Below are 23156 nucleotides of genomic sequence, written 5' to 3' on the forward strand. Positions count from 1 at the left end.
TATATACCGTGTGAATGCCCCTTTATTCTCTACCCGGATCTTGACGGGTGGCGCGCACCTCTTGTGATGTATACGGTACCGTGTGGGAACTAGGTGCTTCGCTCCACTGGTCGCAATACCTCTTGTCGTCTTGTCCTACTTCTTGCCCTGCCTGGTATATATAACTCTGACAACAGTTGCCAGCGAAAGTCGGCCATGGGTTGGGGTATCAAATGCAGCTATGAAGACGAACGTCATGACTTCGACCAAATTGATATGGGAGTCCCATCGAGCGGCCCTTACTATGTACGTATATGTCTTTATGTTACTATGAAGCATTCTCGCTAAAACGTCCCTTGAGGTGGATTACATGGGGCACAGTGAGGTGAAGCGAAATCTTGTATGACATCGGGTTCAATGTTATTCTTATTGCAGTAACATAGGTGTGTGTGTGAATATGACAGTGGTACTTGTTATCACAAACACACAAGTGTAAACTATTCCAAACGTCCTGTAAGTGTGTACACAAGTGACACTGACTTCCTAGATAATTCCATATCATATATATCATATCATATCACGGCCATATTAATAGTAAACAGGAAGTGCGTTCAGTTCACTGTACACGCCTTGAAATTGTAATTATAGTAAACTGTGTGATGTTAAAACTATAAACCTACATCTTTAACCCCACAAGGTGACCGGGGTTCATATTTGAAACAGGGTTAATTACAGGTGTGTGTGTCTGTATATGTGTACATTTCGATAACGTCTTGCAAACCAGGTGCGCAATAACGAATTTACTATCTATAGATGTTGAGTCATGGATATCAGATTATCTATACATATTGCAGATAGATATGATTACAAGATGTGTGTGGTAGCCTTTTTTCGCGATCCTGATTGATTTTCAGTGTTATACTTCGATAACTGTACAAAAGACTGCGGGACTACGTTCTCAGAGGGGTTTCCCCGTGATTCCCTACTGCGACTACTCCTAAAATAGTATCGGGAATTCCCACGTATCGAACGGCCCAAAATGACGAGTGGTTCTACGAATAATCAATGAATACTGTAGTTTATTGTTAGAGAAATTGACTTACATCTGATGTCTTTGAAATGAACATATTTTACAGAACACAACAGTTGTTAAATTTTCTTGAATGAAGGTGACGTCATCCATTGTTCATGATTTAATTGACGTTATTCCAACACTAGACTGACTACACACTAAATTTGTTTGTTTGTTTGTTGTTTTACGCCGCACTCAGCAATATTCCAGATATATGACGGCGGTCTGTAAGTAATCTAGTCTGGACCAGACAATCCAGTGATTGATATTAAGACTATGAGAAATATAACTGTGTGAAATTGAAACCATTAACCTAGTTCCCAATTAAGAACGGGCTCCAGTTTGCCAGGGTTGTATCTATGTAGGATTGATTCCTTTTCTTTGGTACATTTGACCCGTGAAGATCCGGGGTAGAATACGTCTTCAGCAACCCATGCTTCCCGTAAAAGACAACTATGCTTGTCGTAAGAGGCGTCTAACGGGATCGGGTGGTCAGGCTCATTGACTTGGTTGATGCATGTATCCCAGTTGCCTGAATGATGCTCATGATGTCAACCACTGGATTGTCTGGTCCAGACCCGATTTTACAGACCGCTGTCACATAGCTGGAATATACGGCGTTAAACAACAAGCATACGAAACAAAACTCGGAAGTATAGTTCTCTAAGTGACGCATGCCAGTTCTGGAATTAAATGGGCTGCCTAGACTAATGTCTGGTCTGAAATGAACATATTGTACAGAAAAACAACAGTTTTTTAATCATAGTTGTAAATATAATAAAAGGAGCCCGTGGACTTTCTCTATTTTCAGACACCGCAGTAATCTAGACTTGCGAAATATCATAGACTTGCACAGGCTGTATAGAATATATTTGTTTCAGGGTCTGTACGACAGACTAATGATCTCTTGGGAATAGTCAACTGTGACCATGTATGTAAATGTGTCATATTTCTCCAACAACTTTCGTATGATTATATTATAAATTTCGACAAATTAGTATCCCAAACTAGTCATGGATTAACACAATTCATAAAATATATTGTTCTACATCTTGCGTAGTGCAGACCGCCTCCGTTGTCTAGTGGTAGAGCGTCCACCTGGAGAGCGCCCGGGTTCGATCCCCGGCCGCGTCATACCGAAAGACGTTAAAATATGGTACTTGTTGTTACCCTGTCTGTCGCTCGGCGTTAGGGGCTAAAACAAGGAGTGGTCGGCTCGGAGTCAGTATACTGTGTCTGTGTATTCATGTTAAACTGCGGCATGAAATCACAGTGGGATAGCACTATAAATCGGCATCAGTCCGGGACTAGCACAAGCAGCCACACAAACACACACACGTACATGCACGTCGCTATATAAGTGCAATAATCTTGGACGCGACGTTACACCCCATTTCACCCCACCTCACCTTGTCGTAAGAGGTGACCAACGGGATCAGGTGGGCAGGCTCGCTGACTTGATTGTTGCATGTCATCGGATCCCATGAACGATGCTCATGATATCAACCACTGGATTTTCTGGTCCATACTCGATTATACAGACCGCTGTCACGTAGCTGGAATATTTCTGAGTACGGCGTTTAAACAACAAACAACTTTCGTATGATTATATTATAAATTTCGACAAATTTGTATCCCAAATTAGTCATTGAATAACACAATTCATAAAAAAATATTGTTCTACATCTTGCGTAGTGTACATGGCTGTATAACGAATGATCTGGCGATACACGGATAACAGTAAAATCATACATTATCACTACTCCATTGCAATCCGAGATATTATGTAGACAGCGGAGCGGATCCGATTGAGTCCATTTGGCCACCATGCCTCGCTGTATCTTTAAATGTTTCGCTAAAAATCTTAAATCCACTTAAAAGAAAAAATACAAACACAGTGAAGTCGTGAAGGAGGAATGTTTTAATATTTGTAAGCGTAGAGACAAACTTCATGTACCACAACTGTTAAAACTTAGCAAATATATAAAACGCATCAATATAAAGAAAAAAATTCTTTATGTATACACTACGGGCGTTCCGATCGTAGCTACATTGTCTTGTTGCGCAAATACATTTCAAATTTCAAACCCTCGACTGCAAATATCGTATTATTGTCCCGAATAATTTTGGCGTAATTATTGTGGTAAATTCAGTATCGTGTGCAAACACGAACACACTATAGCTGATATGCTACGTTACTCATAGTCCCCCGTTATACCGTCGTCTTACAGTAGTGGGTTTATTGCTAAGAGCCGTGTGACATTAGCCAGCTCTCGGGGCCAGCCATGGGTTGGGGAATCACATGTCGCTATGAAGACGAAGAACGTGATGGCTTCGACCAAACTGACATCGCTCTCCAGTCGGGGGAATCGTACTATGTAAGTTCATGTCAATATTTCAGTGTCAGTTGAAAGATTATTACACACAAAGTGTATAGCATTTACTTCGATCGGGAAATTCAGAATGTGTGTGTGTGTGTGTGTGTGTGTGTGTATGTCCCATCGAGCGGCCCTTACTATGTACGTATATGCCTTTATGTTACTACTAAGCATTCTCGCTAAAACGTCCCTTGAGGTGGATTACATGGGGCACAGTGAGGTGAAGCGAAATCTTGTATGACGTCGCGTTCAATGTTATTCTTATTGCAGTAACATAGGTGTATGTGTGAATATGGCAGTGGTACTTGTTATCACAAACACACAAGCGCAAACTATTCCAACCGTCCTGTTAGTGTGTACTCAAGTGACACTGACTTCCCAAATAATACCATATCATATATATCATATCATATCACGGCCATATTAACAGTAAACAGGAAGTGCGTTCAGTTCACTGTACACGACTTGAAATTGTAATTATAGTAAACTGTGTGATATTAAAACTATAAACCTACATCTTTAACCCCACCAGGTGACCGGGGTTCATATTTGAAGCAGGGTTAATTACAGGTGTGTGTGTCTGTATATGTGTACATTTCGATAACGTCTTGCAAACCAGATGCGCAATAACGAATTTACTATCTATACAAGTGGAGTCGTGGATATCAAATTTTCGATACATATTGCAGATAGATATAATTACAAATATGTGTGCTATCCAATTTTCGCGATTCTGTTTGAATTTGAGAGTTATATTTCGACAACTGTAGAACAGACTACGGGACTACTTTCTCAAAGGGGATTCCCCGTGTTTCACTACTGCGATAATTAAAACAATGTTCCCAAATAGTATCGGACATTCCAAGGTATTGGCCGTAAAATGACGAGAGCGCCTGCTACCTGTCATTGAATAAGGTAGTTTATTGTTAGAGAAATAGAGTAACGTCTTGTCTTTGAAATGAACTTATTTTACAGAAAAAAAACAGTTGTTAAATCATCTAAATAAAATATAATAAAAAGAGCCCAGAGGCGTTCCTTATTATCATGAAACTGCAGTAATCTAGACTTGCAACTATTATAGACTTTCATGGGCTGTATTGGGTATTTTAGTATTTGTTTCAACAGACTATAAAAAATAGCCTCTACATCTAAAAAAACATCTATCTCTTACATCGTTCTACAAAACAGTACCCTAACCTGGGAGTCGAACCCAGTACCGCTTGGCATTTCGCTAACAAACCCGCTACCTGCATGTCAGGTCACTGAGACTTCGCGTATAGAAATAAAAGTTTTTGAATCGTGAAAAATATAGTAATTGTCCCTTTTATTTATGAACGAAATAGCTGCGAGTTCGTTGTTCTTTGCATCGCGTGTACCGGTACTTGTCTCACGTGCGCTTTGTGAGTTGGCTCAACTTATCCTGGGTTACCAGTAAATGTGTTTAATATTTTGTTTGCATAATATGTGGAATATGATCGACGTATGCCATATCGTTCATTAAATATTATTAATATCTTTACTAAATAGATTTTCCCCAGGGTTTCTGAGATAGATAGAACACTCTTCTTCGATGATGCTTGGAGATGCAAGTCGTTGATCGGCAAGGAAAGACCTAAAACTCTTCAGGCATTCGGTATAACATTATCTCTCACTTCTCGCCTCGGGTCTTACATCCCCAAGCGTGACCAACAAGGGGAGTTTTATCCTACACTTAATGCGGAAACAAACTCGTTAAACCGGATAACGAACCTCGATAATCTGAACAGTCGGTTTCCATCAAAACTCTGCTGTGGTTTCCTAACACCGATATATCGATATATCGCATAACCCGAAGTTAACCATCCGCTGATCTATCCTCTCACACGCGATGTCACGAAATAATCATCTCGGGTAAAAGATATGCCGTACAAGCCTGAGGTTTAACAGCTGCTTTGCTCACGTTGAAATTAAAACCTCTCAAAATATTATCCCCCTGTCTTCAAACGTTCTAAAGCTGCAAGAAATGTCAATCTTACAAAAAGGGGCATCGCATCGGAGTTAAAGATCTGATTTCCATGAGAATATTTGAAGTGTGTACGTAAAGGCGTATTTGTAAGAGTGCTATTTACAAAGAGTACAATACTGTATATAGCCCTCGTGTCATGGTCGAAAACCCATGATTAAATATAGTAACACCGGTAAGCGCTTATGTCATGGCCGCTACAGCAAAGGCTGCTCTCAATACACTCCCCCACTGTTTTCTTTTAAAAATGTTGAAAGATATAATTTTTAATTTGAATTTTAACAGCAACACTAACCCTTTCAGTATAACCCGAATACACGTATATCACTATACATTAATGTTTGCTAGTTCGCTATCACCCAGTGTGATTGCCGCCCACGACTGGGAGATTAATGCAGAGAGGACATATTTCAATAGTCTCAGTTCTAACACCTGTTTTGACGTGAGTCATAATTTGCATTTGATGGCCACACAAAGTCGCTGTAACGAGTACCGTAGTTATTCAGTTTAAGTCCAACAATTTACGAACATAGAATCCAGCAAATTGTTTGATTTTTCGGACCAGGCTCGATTATTAGCAAATAGCAGAAAAATTGATAAGTGCATTCGGCGTCAAACAAGAAACAAAACAAACAAGAATATAGAAGGGAGCATCCACGCCGCCGTGCTCTATGTGTGATAGTTATGTCAAACGTCTGTGGGGACATGGGGGGTTATGGGTAATTGTATAAGTAATTCATGCATTTCTAATTTTGTCTATAATTGTCTGTCACAATTCATGTTTGGTTTATGTGTTTTATACATACCCGTTATGTTGTTAATCGTTCAATCTTATTTGAACTAAACTCCTTATTCATAAAATGTGTTAGAAAATGTCTCACAATAATAAATGGGGGACCCTGAGTAGTCTACCGCGCTTTTTCCACGGGGTTGTAACGGAGTTTATTATTATTCAGTAAAACAATAGTGACACATGTCAGTAGTATAGGACGGGTCCGCAGAAGGTAGTTTTGGTTGATCCGGTTGATCCAGGCGGATGCGAAGGTGATTGGCTGATCAAAGTCACGTGATCGGATAGGATGACTCATGCATCAACAGCGCGTCACAGGTGAGGGGGAATGAAAGGTGTGTGTTTATAAGACAGAAAAGAATTCATAAGAAAACAAAAGTAAAGGGTATTCAATAGAGCTATGTGTATAGCGTGCTGCCTTGAATAGACAGACCGTACCCGTCAGCCCAGTTTGAATTAAGCGCGCTTAACAACTGACGTGGCCTCGTCGTTTAACCCGCGCTCGCTAGAGCGTGCGACCTGGTTTTGATGAATGCAGGGTGTGTGTTGAAAGTACAAGTACCACAATGGAGACGGGTTAAGTCAACACGATATACGTCGGGTAATGTAGGAAAAAAAACTGTACGTCTAGCTGGAACAGATCCATCTTATACGGTCTACACGTTGTACACCACGAACGTTAGACAACCTATATAGAAAAAAATACATAGAGACAAAATAGATAAGACTACGCAATCAGTAAGCTAGCAGTGTCGTTTAATTACATTTAGCGCGCAAGAACGAGGTAGTCACGTCACCCTGCATTGACTATAACGCTGAAGGCAGCCGGATTTCGAATCACCCCGCGCTGCGTACTATTGTGAACCATTTGTATAGAGGGCGTTCACTTATTCAGCCCTATCCCGACTAGCGTAGTTCATGTTTCAACGCTAGCGTTTCCATTTAACGCGATGACAAATAAACCGTACGGTTTGAGTTTTAACCGTGTATCATGATGTGCACAGTTTTACTTCAGAACGTGCTATTTTGACAATTGATAGTTAGAACCATGTCTATGTTCAATAGAAAACTGATGAGTATATGTACCCGTGTGACGGCACGAAGCTAGGTTTGTTGGGAAAGTGATGGAAGCCATCTATAGGACATTTTCATGTTTACAATACTCACCCTTAATTCGAAGAGAGAACAGAGTTTATCATGGAAAATTGTTTGACGAGGAAAATGTCTTATTGGAAATATAGGTTTATTCATAGCTAATGTATAGCAGAGAGACTAAGCGACCGACCGCCCATAACAATGTCAACATACCCCGGCCTTACAATTAATGTTAACATAACAGCCTCGCCTGAAGCTTCCCATTCATAAATGGTGTGACCAGTGTCCCGTATTTATGATATGTTAGGGAACATGTGTTGTACATTTGTTATTTTAAAAGGGAGTTATTTTAGAGAGGATATATATGGGTATTCCCCCTCATTAAACCTTTCTTTCGTTGGTGTCTATTAAACGTATCCGGTATTTAATACATTTGAATGATGTAGGAAAGTATGTGCGTGTAGATGTTGTACCTATATCCGAACACGAATGTATGACACCTTTCAAATAGATCAATTACGGTTCTAACCACGACACGCAACATGACTATGTGCGTGGTTAGCAGTTCATATTTATAAACACATCGTAAATGACAGATTTCTGATGAATGAACTCGCCCGCACACATGTCTATAGGGTTATGTTCGCCCGAACTGTAAACGGTGACACATTGGATAACAGGAAGGGTGTGTGGAATGCACTCATCCTTGTAAGGGTAAAATACGCGTTTAAACTCACCATTTAAATGATGATGACATTACTTTTTTAGATGTATTGGTATCAGTGAGTGAGTGAATTTAGTTGTACGCCACACTCGGCATTATTCCAGCTCTAGGACGGTGGTCTGTCAATGAACGAGCTTGGACCAGACAATCCAGTGATCAACAGCATGAGCAGCGATCTGTGCAACTAGGAACCGATGGCACGTGTCATCCGAGTCGGCGAGACTGACCAACCGATCCCCGTCAGTCGCCGATAAGCATGGGTTACTGAAGGTCGATATTCTATAACCCGGGACCTTCACGGGTGTAGTATGACGAAGACTATATACTAATATGATCGCTTTTTTAACATACTCACAAGTGTGCTGTGGAGAAAAGAGTGTCTTCCAAGATTCCCTGCACGTGTAAGACAGTATAAACTCTACAGTAGTGTAGCCCGACAAACAGTTTTACTCTCGCCAGCAAACGTATTGGACGTGAACAACATGAAGAAAGCATCAGAGGTTAGACTTGACCCTAGAGATATATTTAGGAAGACTACGTTGAGAAAATCACAACAGAGAAAGAAACCACAAGCAGCCAAGAAGTCGACGCTGAAGACAAAGAAGAGACAGGTAACACCTAAAATGAAAACGATGACAACCCAACAGGGATTGAAGACAACACCCCAACCCGTGACAATACAACATGTGTCGGAGGTGAAGGCTGTGGTGGAACGGGCACTTGCTGCCTTGAAGCGTCAACAGAGTCAAGGGTATAAAAGAAAGCTTTATACCCTCTAATCGCACACCGTATTGGATCACCATGGGGGTTGCCACCTGTCCGGACTGTGAAAAAATGTTTTCAAGGAGAGATGTCATGTTACGACACAGGAGAAATAAACATAGCATACCGCCGCCGCCGTTACAAGCCCGGCCGCCGCCGCAAGTCCACTCGTCATTACAAGCCCACCCGCTAACGCCGCCGCCGCAAGCCCATCCGCTACCGCCGCTGCGTCAAGCCAACCCGCCGTTACAAGCACATCCGCCGCCGCCGCCGCCGCCGCCATCGCAAGTCCACTCGTGGCTGCCTCATTTACCATGTATATCTGATCTTCGAGAACAATTCAAGTTCCTGATTCCCTCAAATGCGCTCGTTGTGGGACCCAGTGGTTGTGGAAAGTCTGTGTTTACCTCTCATGTACTCCGGCATGGCCTGATTCAACCCCAACCTACCCGCATCGTTTGGTGTTATACTCAATGGCAGCCATTATATCAGGACCTCGGTGAGCAGCTGCCTCAGCTGACCTTTGTCAAAGGAATTCCCTACGATATCTTGGACGAGGATTACTTTGATGCTCGTCAACAGAACGTGTTGGTCCTGGATGATTTCCTGGCCGAAGCAAAGCACGACAAGCGTATTTCGCGGTTGTTTACTCAAACCTCACATCACAAGAATGTATTGATCTTTCTCTTGATACAAAATCTGTTTCCGAGAGGTAAGGAATCGAGAGACATTGCTTTGAACGCGCATTATGTCACCCTGTTTCATTCCCCCATAGATAAACAGCAAATCAAACTCTTCGCTCGTAGAATTTTCCCCGAACATATGGATCACTTTATGGCTATGTATGAAAAGGTTGCTGAAACACCCTATGGACAACTCACCATTGATCTAAAACCTACCACCAAAGATAAGGATCGACTGCATGTTAACCTCATAAATGAGGAAAACAGGAGAACAACAGCACAGTCTGAACCTGATCTGCGTAGGGAGAAGTTGACTACAACAGAATCTCTGGATAGTTCTCTGACACAAGAAGAGAGATTGCCCCAACATCAGCTCACTCCAATTGAAACCGATTCAGACACGAGTAGTGAGACATCGTTGACTATGGCCACGGCTTGCGCAGATTGCGGGGTGCTGATAGATAACATGCACGATCTACAGCGACATATCAAACACTGGTGTCCGGCCAATAGCCTTCAACCTAAGAGAAAGCGTGCCAGACTCGAGAGTGATGACGATGACAGTGACTTTGACGACCTAGCCTCTTCCCAGAAAGGCAGTGGTCTTGCCGTCAAATCTCCACGTGGGAAGTCAACATTCACTAATATGGAAGCCGAGGAGTGGCAAAATGTAGGCTTACAACGCATCTGGAAGCAGGTGTACGATACGTTTCATGACAAGATGAAACTGCAGAAAAAACAGTACGAGCGACAGGGACGAACGCAAGAATGGATTGAGAGAAGATTGAAACTGAGGTGGGAGGATCTAGTGCGTAGTACTCTCAACTATGCGATGGAATATACCACGTACTTTAAAGAGGCACCTCTGTTTCAAAACATGCTATACAACCTGGGAGACATGAATCCTTCCACGGAACAATCCGTTCTCAAAAATAAAATCAAACTCCTCCTAAAACCCAAGATGAAAGAGATCCTGCCTTTGATGGATATGCCGGAAATAGAAAGTGAGACTGAATCTGATAGCGTTTCAGAGGATAACGACGGTGATGACGAGGAGGATGATGATGATCGTGAGCAGAACGATTAGGCATAAATACCCATCACTACTATATCAGTCTAACAGTCAGAAGAGAATGCCGAGTCAACGCCACGCGCCTAGTTTGATTCATATTTTGAAAACACCTCGTAAACTGAGGCGTTTGAATGATAAGAAACGCCGAATTTCCCTCTACGTGAGAGGAATGGTGAAACTGGGACCTCCTGGACGGAAATCGTTACAAGCAATGGATAAAGCATAGACTATAGACAACCATTCAACCTTAAAACAGCGTAGAAAAGGAAACATTCAACAGTGCGAAATGTGTTTCAAAACATTGACTCGCTGTTTAAACAATAGGGCCTTCGAGCAGCAGCAGCAGCATGTGTATATGAGTGACTAAATAATGTTCCAGAGTGAATACTATTGTCCATTCGTATATCACGGCTTTGTATGGAACCGATTGACTCGAATCAATAAATGATACGAATGAATTGTTTGTTTTCTCTCAGTTTTTTGCATATGAGTATATAGTCTTCGTCATACTACACCCGTGAAGGTCCCGGGTTATAAAAATCGACCTTCAGTAACCCATGCTTATCGGCGACTGACGGGGATCGGTTGGTCCGACTCGGATGGCACGTGCCGTCGGTTCCTAGTTGCACAGATCGCTGCTCATGCTGTTGATCACTGGATTGTCTGGTCCAAGCTCGTTTATTGACAGACCACCGTCCTAGAGCTTGAATAATGCCGAGTGTGGCGTAAAACTAAATTCACTCACTCACTGATACCAATACATCTAAAAAAGTAATGTCATCATCATTTAAATGGTGAGTTTAAACGCGTATTTTACCCTTACAAGGACGAGTGCATTCCACACACCCTTCCTGTTATAAAATGTGTCACTGTTTACAGTTCGGGCGAACATAACCCTATAGACATGTGTGCGGGCGAGTTCATTCATCAGAAATCTGTCATTTACGATGTGTTTATAAATATGAACTGCTAACCACGCACATAGTCATGTTGCGTGTCGTGGTTAGAACCGTAATTGATCTATTTGAAAGGTGTCATACATTCGTGTTCGGATATAGGTACAACATCTACACGCACATACTTTCCTACATCATTCAAATGTATTAAATACCGGATACGTTTAATAGACACCAACGAAAGAAAGGTTTAATGAGGGGGAATACCCATATATATCCTCTCTAAAATAACTCCCTTTTAAAATAACAAATGTACAACACATGTTCCCTAACATATCATAAATACGGGACACTGGTCACACCATTTATGAATGGGAAGCTTCAGGCGAGGCTGTTATGTTAACATTAATTGTAAGGCCGGGGTATGTTGACATTGTTATGGGCGGTCGGTCGCTTAGTCTCTCTGCTATACATTAGCTATGAATAAACCTATATTTCCAATAAGACATTTTCCTCGTCAAACAATTTTCCATGATAAACTCTGTTCTCTCTTCGAATTAAGGGTGAGTATTGTAAACATGAAAATGTCCTATAGATTGCTTCCATCACTTTCCCAACAAACCTAGCTTCGTGCCGTCACACTGGTACATGTACTTATCAGTTTTCTATCTATTTTCAAAATAGCACGTTCTGAAGTAAAACTGTGCACATCATGTTACACGGTTAAAACTCAAACCGTAGGGCTTATTTGTCATCGCGTTAAATGGAAACGCTAGCGTTGAAACATCAACTATGCAAGTCGGGACAGGGCTGAACGCCTTCTATACAAATATGTGGTCACGTGAGTTGTCAAGCGCGCTCAATTCAAACTGGGCTGACGGGTACGGTCTGTCTATTTAGGACAGCACGCCATACACTTAGCTCTATTCAATACCCTTTACTTTTGTTTTCTTATGAATTCTTTTCTGCCTTATAAACACACACCTTTCATTCCCCCTCACCTGTGACGCGCTGTTGATGCATGAGTCATCCTATCCGATCACGTGACTTGGATCAACCAATCACCTTCGCATCCGCCTGGATCAACCGGATCAACCAAAACTACCTTCTGCGGACCCGTCCTATACTACTCATGTCAACTCGTGGACGAATAATGCATTAAAACGTCTCTTCCAAACGTGTCTGTGTTGATATAACAGTCTCAATAACCTTTTCTTTGTCTATTTGTAATAGTCGTTGCGACTTATAGATAATTGAAATATGGTCTAATGGGTAATTGAATAGAAAATACTTGCAAAATATTTTGTCGAATATTTCCTAAACTTCTCGAGATTTAGGTTTAGTTGTATTCGAACCCAGAAATACATGACATTTGTCAGGACGTTTACCACAATAATAAGGGGAGACAGTGGGACTGCCAACCACATTTTAGTACGCGGAATTCGGGGGTATATAGAGGGTATTCAGGTCTCAGCAGGACGCAAGAACAATCTTAGTTTGTAAGCAGAATTCTAAAGAATAATGGTGTACGTAACACATTCCTTTACATATTATATATTTCTTTATTTTCTCAGTAATTTAACTTGGGCACATGTGGCCTAGCCGTCTATAAGGCTCCGCGATTCGCCCTTGGGCATGCCAGAAACCTATGATTGTGGGTTCGAATCCCGGGTCGCCCCGATTATGTTTCAAGGTTTGTCAGCACCATGCCTGTGCTCGTGGGTTTCACCGAAGTGGTAAATGTCTAAGACCTGCATCACTTTGGGCTTTCCTCCCACATTAAGCTGACACGCCGTGAAATAACTGGAATATTGTTAAAAACGGCGTTAAACCCAACTCACTCACTCAGTAATTTCCACTCACTTTCAGTCGCACTCTTTCACGACTTGGGAACGTGTTCCATAGGTTTTCGTCTGGCCACGACATTCTTGACTAAATCGTGACCAACTCGGGTCATTCCGGGACAAGACGTGCCGCTCGCAAAGGTTAACATATTGGCACATGAACTCGAAAACTACTTCAAACAAGAAGGATAACTCTTATACTACCCGCGTCTTACAGTAACATATGGACGTTATAGCAGCGTTTGCGTATTCCTATTGTAAAGTATAGAAATCTCTGGTATAAATATAAATTGTATCATTTTGAACAAAAATATATTTGGAAAGCAATAATACTCATACAATCTCAGATGGCATGACTAAATTTGTCCTTTAATGGACAACCATAACAAATAGTATTCCCACGTGTTCATGACAATAGCTTTATGAAGGAATTTCTGAATACATACAAACAATATCGTAAGACCGTTTTAATACTCAAACTTGTGGGAATTCCCAAGTAGCATTTGCTTGCCGTGATGGGTGGGGTGGTCAGGTTCGGTGTGTGTGTCTGGACCAGACAATCCAGTGATTGATATCATAAGCATCGATCCACACAATTGGTATACGATGACATGCATCAACCAAGTCAGCGAGCCTGACCACCCGATCCCGTTGGTCGCCTCTTACGACAAGCATGGGTTGCTGAAGACCTGTTCTACCCCGTATCTTCACGGGTCGATCAGGTTCGGTGAAAAGGTTGATTGCGTGCCATCGTACGGCTTGGATCGTGGCTTGCAATATCAAATACTGGTATGCATGGTCAAGTCTCGATCATATACTCAAGTAAAGACGTGTAGTTGAATACAAATATATATGCTGGATATAAAATACCAAAAAAATATATTTAAAAAGTATAATGATAGCTGCATGGTATATTTAAATGAAGAAATTGTCCCTTAATATAGTCCCTTACAGCTAAAAGAAGTCAGAATATATGTACGGCACCCATTCAGGTTGTTTAAAACCCATTACATTTATTCCTTTATTTTTACATTAACAATTTCTGTAAGTGTTTAGTATACCGTATGTTAGAGAGAGAGTTTTCTTTTACAAATTTACAAATCATTCGTTTGAATATCTAAATATTTTGGGAATTTTTAAAAATAGAATTGTGTAAATGTAATTTGACGAACAAATAGTTTGCTACCGTGATGATGCATCGCGTTAAAAAAAATGGTGGTAGTAGTAGTAGTGGTAGTAGTAGTGGTGGTAGTGGTAGTAGTGGTAGTGGTAGTGGAAGTAGTCCCCCACTCACTCGCATGGTAATCGTATTGGTCTTGTATACATCTTCAGGCCCCGGATGAGGACATGCACAAGTGCAAGAGATGCATGCTGCAGCCGTGCATCACGTTTGTGGGACTTGGGGTGAAGAAGAGCGACTACCTGGTCAAGTGCAACTGCTGGCCCCCCACCGTCTTCATGCCATTCATTAGTCTCGCCCAGGTGAGCTTTCCTAGTTCACCCGCCTTCCACTTCCATTCAACATGACACACCCATAGGCACTCTTCAATAGAGCGGGACCCGTGAAGATCCGGGGTAGAATAGATCTTCAGCAACCCATGCTTGCCGTAAAAGGCGACTATGCTTGTCGTAAGAGGCGACTTACGGGATCGGGTGGTCAGGCTCGCTGACTTGGTCCATGCATGTCATCGGATCCTAATTGCGTGGATCGATGTTCATGATATCAATAACCGTATTATCTGGTCCAGACTCGATTATTCACAGACCGTCGTCATATAGCTGGAATATTGCTGAGTGCGGCGTTAAACAACAAACTAAATCAATATGGCGGCAGGATAATGACCCCCAACTCCATGCTTGTCATAAGGGGCCGACAAGTTGATATTGGGGGACAAGGATTTAGGTTTCAGGTACAATACATTTTTACGATTTTTCAAGATATATGTAATATCTTTTTCGCACTTTTCTTTGGAAGCACAAATTGCCAGTCCCTATAAAAGCGGACAAAGTTGAGGATCGGGTGGATTAAATATGTGTATGACATTGCTGATCGTTGCTCTTGCTATCAACAACTGATATCATTGGTCCAAATTCGTGTACTGACAGGTGGGCGTAATATAACGTGAATACTGATAAAACGTTGCTGGCTGCTGCATAAAACATTATTCACTCCCTCGATATGTTTGTTCGTGGATAGAGATTTTTGTATTTAATTACACATTACCTCAAGTCATTAGTATGACGTCAATGATAGTACAAACGTACATCAACCATTCTAAAAACACGAAAACGTGAACACTATATTACATGTGGTCATCGTGCACAGTTCTGTCAACTCTCTCATGTTAAATCCTATTGATCATGGGGCGGTGCGGTAGCCTAGTGGTTAAAGCGTTCGCTCGTCACGCTGAAGACTCGGGTTCGATTCCCCACATGGGTACAATGTGTGAAGCCCATTTATGGTGTCCCATGCCGTCATATTGCTGGAATATTGCTAAAAGCGGCATAAAACCATACTCACTCATATTGTTTAATGAAGCCCTTTACATGAATATCCGTCACTGACTGACCAGTAGTGACCAGTGTCCAAGTCGACTGACCGGCCTGTACGGACGCTGCAGTTGCCGCCTTGTAACAACACGTTGTTATTTTAACGCGTAATTGTTTTTAATCCACGTATGAATATTGCATATTCCCTTCTCCATAGATAATAATATTCGCTGTTTATGCCGCGGAACTCGCCGGGAAAGGCACTCCCGTCACCTTCGAGAGTGGGTACCCGCACTACAGCCCCCTCATATACCAACCAACGAAACGATACGAGGCGTGGAGATTCATCACGTACATGTTTGTACACAACGGGTATGTAAACTAAGGGTATATTATCCTGCATGTCAGCGTTGTTGGCAAACTGCAGGTTTGCTAGCATCAGAGTGAGTGAGTGAGTGAGTTGGGTTCAACGACATCTTAACAGCATTCTAGTTACAACCCGGCGTGTGAAGTTGATGCGCGATGAGAGCTCGAAGTGATGCAGATCTTAGACGACCACTTGGTTAAATACATGAGCACGGGTATGGTGCTGTCAGATTTATATACATAATTAGAGCGAATGTGAGATTCGCACCCACGATCATAAGCTCCTGGTACGCCATGGGGCGCAACTCTGTACAGCGATCATAATCTGATGGTCAAGCTCCTCACAGCGATATACTATGTTACCGATTATGTAACGAAGGGAAGGAGCTTGGCTTCTGGTACGCCAAGGGGCGCAACTCTGCACAACACTCGATTTGACTATTTAGACCGCCATGATGTAACTCAACTATTGCTCTTGTAAGGCGTAAAATAGTATAAAAATACCATTCACTCGGTCACTGTCCTGCAGGTGGTGGCACATTCTGAACAACCTCGTCTTCCAGCTGGGTATCGGACTCACCCTGGAGATGGTCCACAAGTGGTGGCGACTGATGATCGTCTACCTGTGCGGCGTCCTAGCAGGTGTGTAGCGACGATGTGAATACCGTATGAAGTCTATGTAAACCTGGTAGTATATTTTGTACATGATTCGTAAACGACATACACACAGAAACACACGGAAACCGCATCATCAACTTAAGAAAACGATTTGGGCATTAAATTGATGTTTGCTTAGTGGAGACCTCATCTTGTGCATACATCAAAGGAGAACAAATTGTATGAGGTTTCTTGTCATGCCATTATCATGACTCAGGGATTGTTTATCTTCAGGGTGCTTGCTTCATTCAGTGGTAGAGCATAACATAGCCCTGGTGGGGGCGAGTGCTGGAGCCTTCTCCCTTGTGGGCGCTCATCTCGCTGTCGTTATCACGGTGAGTCAGATAGAACACCCAAGGTCACGTGTGAGAGCTTATCTCGCTGTCGTCATCACGCATCTTCCTGAGGCAAGGGAGTTAACTGACTGTAAAAGTCCAGTTTCCAACCTTGCCGAACTAGGCTGGAATTTTGGAGTCACATTTTGGCTGGACTAACGAGTCTATGCAGGGTCCAATCAACATCGCGTAACAAAATCGACATCCGTAAACAACATGGATTTCAACGTGCAGATTTTGGTCGACCGCAGGGTTTGCAAAGCATGTGTACCGTCAACTAGGCGTCGACAGATATTTTCCAAATCTTATCATGTTATAAGGTTCGTGGTTTGATGCACGTCACTAGGTAAAACACGTTTATTATGATATAAATCTTGACCATCGATCAGTGAGATGAGAGCTGGAATCTGATTGGTCAATAGGAGGAACATAGAAGGGACATAACTCGTAATAGCCACTCGTAATACCAGCCTCGTTCGGCAAGGGTGGAAACTGGACTATTAGAGTCAGTTAACTCCCTTGCCTCGGCAAGATGTTACCAGAATGAGTCAGATAGAACACAACATGTGACTTGCTCATCTGGCTGTTGAAAAGATGAAGGTTATTCTCTTTCCCGACAATTTGACCTTCTTCTGAATTAAGTCAGACAAATTGACCCACGGTTTTAATACATAAATATACATAGTCTCCCCCCCCCCCCCCCCCCCCCCCCTCTCTCTCTCTCTCTCTCTCTCTCTCTCTCTCTCTTTCTCTCTCTCTCTCTCTACATAACGTGTTTGGTGACTTTTTTAACGGTCAGATAAGTCAATTAGACATTGTCACTGGTTCATGAAATAGGAGGACTGGGCCGTTCACTTATCTGGGAGTCATTTGTGTACCCAGCGACAGTATGTTTAATCTTCCGCATAAAGTCAGCCCCCTTTACACTCATACACGTGAGGGCAGCATACACCCCCACTACCCACTGCTTGTCACAAGACCAGAGGAACGGACGGGCAGGCCCTTTGACAGTCTCCTTGCATGTCACCGTGTCCATATGGATCCTTGCGCATGTGTTCTGTCACTGGTATGTTAGTTCCTATGAAATACCTACAGAAGAGGTGCAGTGCGAAGTTTGATTTCAATATTTGGATTTCCTGAAAGAATACAGCTTTTCCTCATTTTATTACTTAGATTTATTTTACTTGAAATTTGTACAACCTATAACGTGAAAGCTACCGCGTGGATTCTTTACCGATTGGGGCTACAGTTTCTAAGCCACTAGGAGAGGTGCAGTGCGATGTTTGTATTCCATATTTTGATTTTATGAAAATATCTTTCACTTAGAATTGTTTAACTGAAACATTTGTGCGACCTATAACTAGAAAGCTACGTCATGGATTCTTATCAAATTTAGGGAATAGTTTCCATACTAATTAGAAGAGGTACAGTGCACCGTTTAATTTTGACATGTGTATTTTCTGAAAAAAAATATGATTTGCATCATGTTTTGAACTTGGAAAACCTTTTTCTTGTTTTAACATTTGTGCGACCTGTAACTTAAACAAAATACTTCATGGACTCTTTACCAATAGGGAAGGGTAGTGCAACGATTGATTTCGATAAGCGGATTTTCTTAGAAATATTGCGACCCGCTCACTTTTTGTCTTGTTTCAGAACTGGAAAGAGATGCGAATGAGATGTAACTGCGAGTGCCTTGATAAAGAACTAAAAGTGCCGACGGGTCCATTACGTCTGGCCGTCATCCTACCCCTAGGTACGTCGAAAAAATGGTCTTTGTTCACAGTCGACAAAAAAGTAGAGCTGCTTAGGGAGGCTTGTCTCTTTTTTCAATTTTACAAATTTCCGTTTACTTTGAATTTGTGTTACTTTGCTGTGGACCGTGTTGGTTAAACAAGTCTCAAAGTTTCATAAAGGTTAGACACAAATTCTATTTTATTGTCAAGTTGATCCTATGACGGAAATTGTGTTACATTATTCTTAATATTATACGTAAAACATTTCCTAATATTCTTTTTAGAGCTATTCCAATAACGCAAAATCTGGATAACACTATATCCCTTCATAACAAAACGGCCGAACAGAAAACGTCGATGAATGATTCTACTTCGTTATACTTTGATCAAGTATTGTTTTCGTAAATGATAACTGGTTACTGAGAGTATTGTTTTTGGAAATCAACATATGCCGTGAAGTGAGAACACTCTACCGCTTGGGCGAGCTTTGACGAACCTCGCACGGTACAAGGGACGTAACTCTGTAGATGAGAATTTATTCGGCTTCAAGGCAGACACTTAACTATTCTAATAAACTTTGACATGCTGAATTAATATTGTAAATTAGTGATATTTGAGATGGGTGTTCGTCAACAAGTATAATCGGAAGGAAATATGATATGTACGCAATGAGGTATTATGCATCGTAATTTCCATCTTCACAGGATGAATTCCACTGTAATTAGGGGTTCATGCCATAAATATAATACCAAAAATATCTGCCAGAAAGTCAAATCAATGCAGATTACATAGAGAGCTCGGGGTGCTGATCTCAACGAGTAGTTCTTTCTGGAACCATTGTGAAAAATAACATTACACTAAAGTCATTGAGTTCCGCTTGACTGATCCCCGATTAGACCCAGGGCCAATGTCTGAAATATTCGCGTATGAGTTTAGCTCATCTGTAAGCACACATATTATGTCCTAGTTTAAAACATAGGTTTACATTATCATAAAACAATTTTTGAGTCGGAAACGTTATTTCTTAAATACGTGATATTTCAGTATTCTATGAAGTAGGCCGTGCTATCTATCAACATGTGGTGGCAAAGGATTCCTGGACGATCGCTGTTGGCGCCCATCTTGGAGGTATCGGGGCAGGTAACCATGGTTTACTTTACTTTACTTTACTCTTCTCTTCTCTACTCTACTCTACTCTACTCTACTCTACTCTACTCTACTCTACTCTACTCTACTCTACTCTACTCTACTTTACTTTGTTATTTATTTTATTTTATTTACTTTACTTTTTATTTTTTTATTTTCTTATTTAATTATTACTTTACTTTACTTATTTAATTATTTATTTACTTTACTTTACATAGATTTTATTCATTAAATGATTGATTCTCTTTCTTGATTGAATGATTGTTATTTCGCAGGTTTATTACTCGGAGTGCCAATCTTAAAGAACATGAAGAGGCACCCATGGGAGACGAAGCTTGGAATCGTCACCTCAGTAGTGTTTGGACTGGCTGTACTGTTTGGAGTGCTATTTCATATTTTCTACAAAGGTTACCCTGAAACCCAGTGGGATTAATGAATCCGGACTCTAATTTGTTCAGTATTTTATTGCTACTTAATTTACTGCCATAGTGCAGCGGAAACCATCATTTTACATACATTTATGTCTTTAGACTGTTGTTATGGCTTTCCGAGCCTGCCTACGTGCATATAGGCTGTTTAAAGCAAAGCGTATATTTCTGTTATTGTTTAATGGGGTGAGTGAATGAGTGAATGAGTTGGGTTTATCTGCTTTGAACAGTATTCCAGTTATATCACGGAATGTCAGCTTGATGTGGGAGGAAAGCCTGAAGTGATACCGCTCATTAACAGGTTATGGTGCTGACAAAACTAGAAACATAATGGGGGCGAACCGGGATTCGAACCCTTGTTTAATGGAGATTGTATTGATTGATTTTACTAGTATCATACAAGTTTGGTTCAATGTTATACGACTCAATATATTTGAGTATTTATGCTTCATTAGTGATTCTCGAACAATCCTATGATTTTCTTACAGTGAAACCTCGTTAATGTGTACCCCGTTTAATCGGAACGCTACCATTCCTCATTATAACTTTGCATCGCCTTCATATACACATTACTCCATACTGATTATACGGATCATATCGAACTGATTAACGGGGTCTTAGCGTGGTTTTACTGTATACATGACCTTTGAACACATGGCTTTTATTCGTCAATATTTATTGCCTGTTTGCGTTTTCTTGTTGCTTACAATTAAAGTGGTGTTGTCTTTTTAATTTCGCATTTTTTTTTTGCATCCATGATACATAAAGGATTGTCTCGATTCAGTATTTTTCTGATCCAAATTTTGTGTATTTGTATTTGCTATTAATCAACAAATTCCGCAAATATCCCGAACCGTCATATTCTAAACATTTTGTGCCTGAAACTTTTGCGTTTGTAAGAGATTCTTCTTCTTGTAGTCAAATAATTGCTGAAATAAACCTTCAGTCAACTGGCGACAAAGAAAGGTCACACGCAGGTTTATATTCGTATTAGTGAGCAGTTTATACTTAAAAAATTTCGTATTTTGTATTTCTATATTTTTAAGTCGTTTTTCTCGATTTTTTAATATATTTTTTGTTTCCATGAAAAATATTTCTTCGATGTAAACTGTTCGGCAAAAGAAGTATGAACCCCTGTTTGAAGGTGGTTAAAAATGAAACATACAAGAAATAGTTATCGCTGGTGGTGTTTTTGAAACGGATATCAATCATAGTTGTGTTTTGGGCCTTAACTTTGCAGTGTTTCGGCGACTGTGGTCAGCCTACATACGTTTTCATAACTTTTGTAAATTGTTTTGGTCATATCAAATATTCAATTGTATAATTTCTTTTGCCCGACAGTATATGTTCTAATCTGACTTTTTTCCAGCTAGTGAACATAGTTTACCCTTAATAACGTTGTTCGATAATGCAGAGACATGTCTGCAGCTTTACTAACAAACCTCTTTTTTATTTATATTCCTGCTAACACACATGTTATTATAAAATATGTTTGATAAATCTCTTTTTTTTATATTCTTAATTACAAAAAAAGCCAAAAGAATAAAAGTGTATGACAAGGTAAAACATATGACTGCGAAGTGTCGTCTTTTCTGTAAGTAAAGATGGTATACTTGATGTTACCCTGCCTGGCGCTGCACATTGAAGGGTGAAACAAGGACTTGTCGGCTCGGAATCAGTGTACTATGTCTGAGCCCTATACATACAACCTCACTCATGGAATGTCCAAAGACATTTTGTACTTTTGTATTTGCCTATGTCATGCCATGGCCTTAAGGGAAATAAAGTTTATTTTATTTAATTGTTTGAGTCGGATATTCATGTCAAACTGCGGCATGGTGTCTCCGTGTGCTAGCACTATAAAACCGGCATTAATCCGGACTGGTACAAGCAGACGCACGCACGCACGCACGCACGCACGCACGCACGCACGCACACACACACACAGGCTGCAATAATCCAGAAAGCGGCGTTAAGTCCCATTTCACGTCACTTCTGGTCCAAGTGACACAAAGCGATCTTAGCGGTATGACTGTCGTAGGTCTCTGTTAGGTCTGGGTCCAGTGACACAAAGCGATCTTAGTGCTACTACTGTCGACACTCTCATACAAAGACTTTATACGATAATCTCAGCTCTACAATCACTTTGCGGAATCGAATCCTGGTTTCCATAAAAAAAATTTGGTAAAATAAGACATTGGCAGATTTATCAAAATTACTTTTGCGACACGATCGGCATTGACGGATCAGCAAGATAGCACTAAGTTTCCCCGTCCGTCACAGAGCTGACACGATCGCACATGCATTTACTGTTAACCAAGGCGCGGTCGTCTAAAGCGCCGGAATCGTCCCTTGGTAGCACCAGAATCCGAAGAACTTGGGCATGCCAGAAACCTATGATTGTGGGTTCGAATCCCGGTTCGACCCGATTATGTTTCTACGTTTGACAGCACCATACCCGTGCTCGTGGGTTTCACCGAAGTGGTAAACGTCTGAGAGCTGCATCACTTCGGGCTTTCCTCCCACATTTAGCTGACACGCCGTGATATAACTGGAATACTGTTAAAAGCGGCGTTAAACCCAACTCACTCACTCACTCATCTTTAGTGACTGTCTGCTTATAACAATATCCCAAAATTAAAACATTACCTCCGGATCAAAGAAAAAGCAACGTCCTTGGCATAAAGCGCTAAGATGCAGA

General features: G+C 41.2%; 1 protein-coding gene across 2 annotated transcripts; it reads left to right on the plus strand.

The window, feature by feature from the left end:
- The first annotated feature begins 97 nt into the window (after window positions 1-97).
- Window positions 98-22256, plus strand: LOC124148971 (rhomboid-related protein 2-like). Of its 2 annotated transcripts, none has more exons than XM_046520278.2 (8): window positions 98-285; window positions 14630-14779; window positions 16005-16159; window positions 16683-16795; window positions 17045-17145; window positions 18802-18901; window positions 19926-20021; window positions 20303-22256. In XM_046520278.2, exons 1-8 carry the CDS (start codon window positions 196-198, stop codon window positions 20458-20460), a joined length of 963 nt encoding a protein of 320 aa, XP_046376234.2. In that variant the 5' UTR covers window positions 98-195; the 3' UTR covers window positions 20461-22256. The 2 variants fall into 2 exon arrangements, with proteins under 2 accessions (XP_046376234.2, XP_046376233.2); XM_046520277.2 differs by lacking the exon at window positions 98-285 and adding an exon at window positions 3275-3429.
- Window positions 22257-23156: the final 900 nt, after the last annotated feature.

Source organism: Haliotis rufescens, unplaced genomic scaffold (assembly GCF_023055435.1).
Source record: "Haliotis rufescens isolate VD_foot unplaced genomic scaffold, xgHalRufe1.0.p SCAF_8, whole genome shotgun sequence".
In the NCBI taxonomy this organism is placed as follows: Eukaryota; Metazoa; Mollusca; class Gastropoda; order Lepetellida; family Haliotidae; genus Haliotis; species Haliotis rufescens.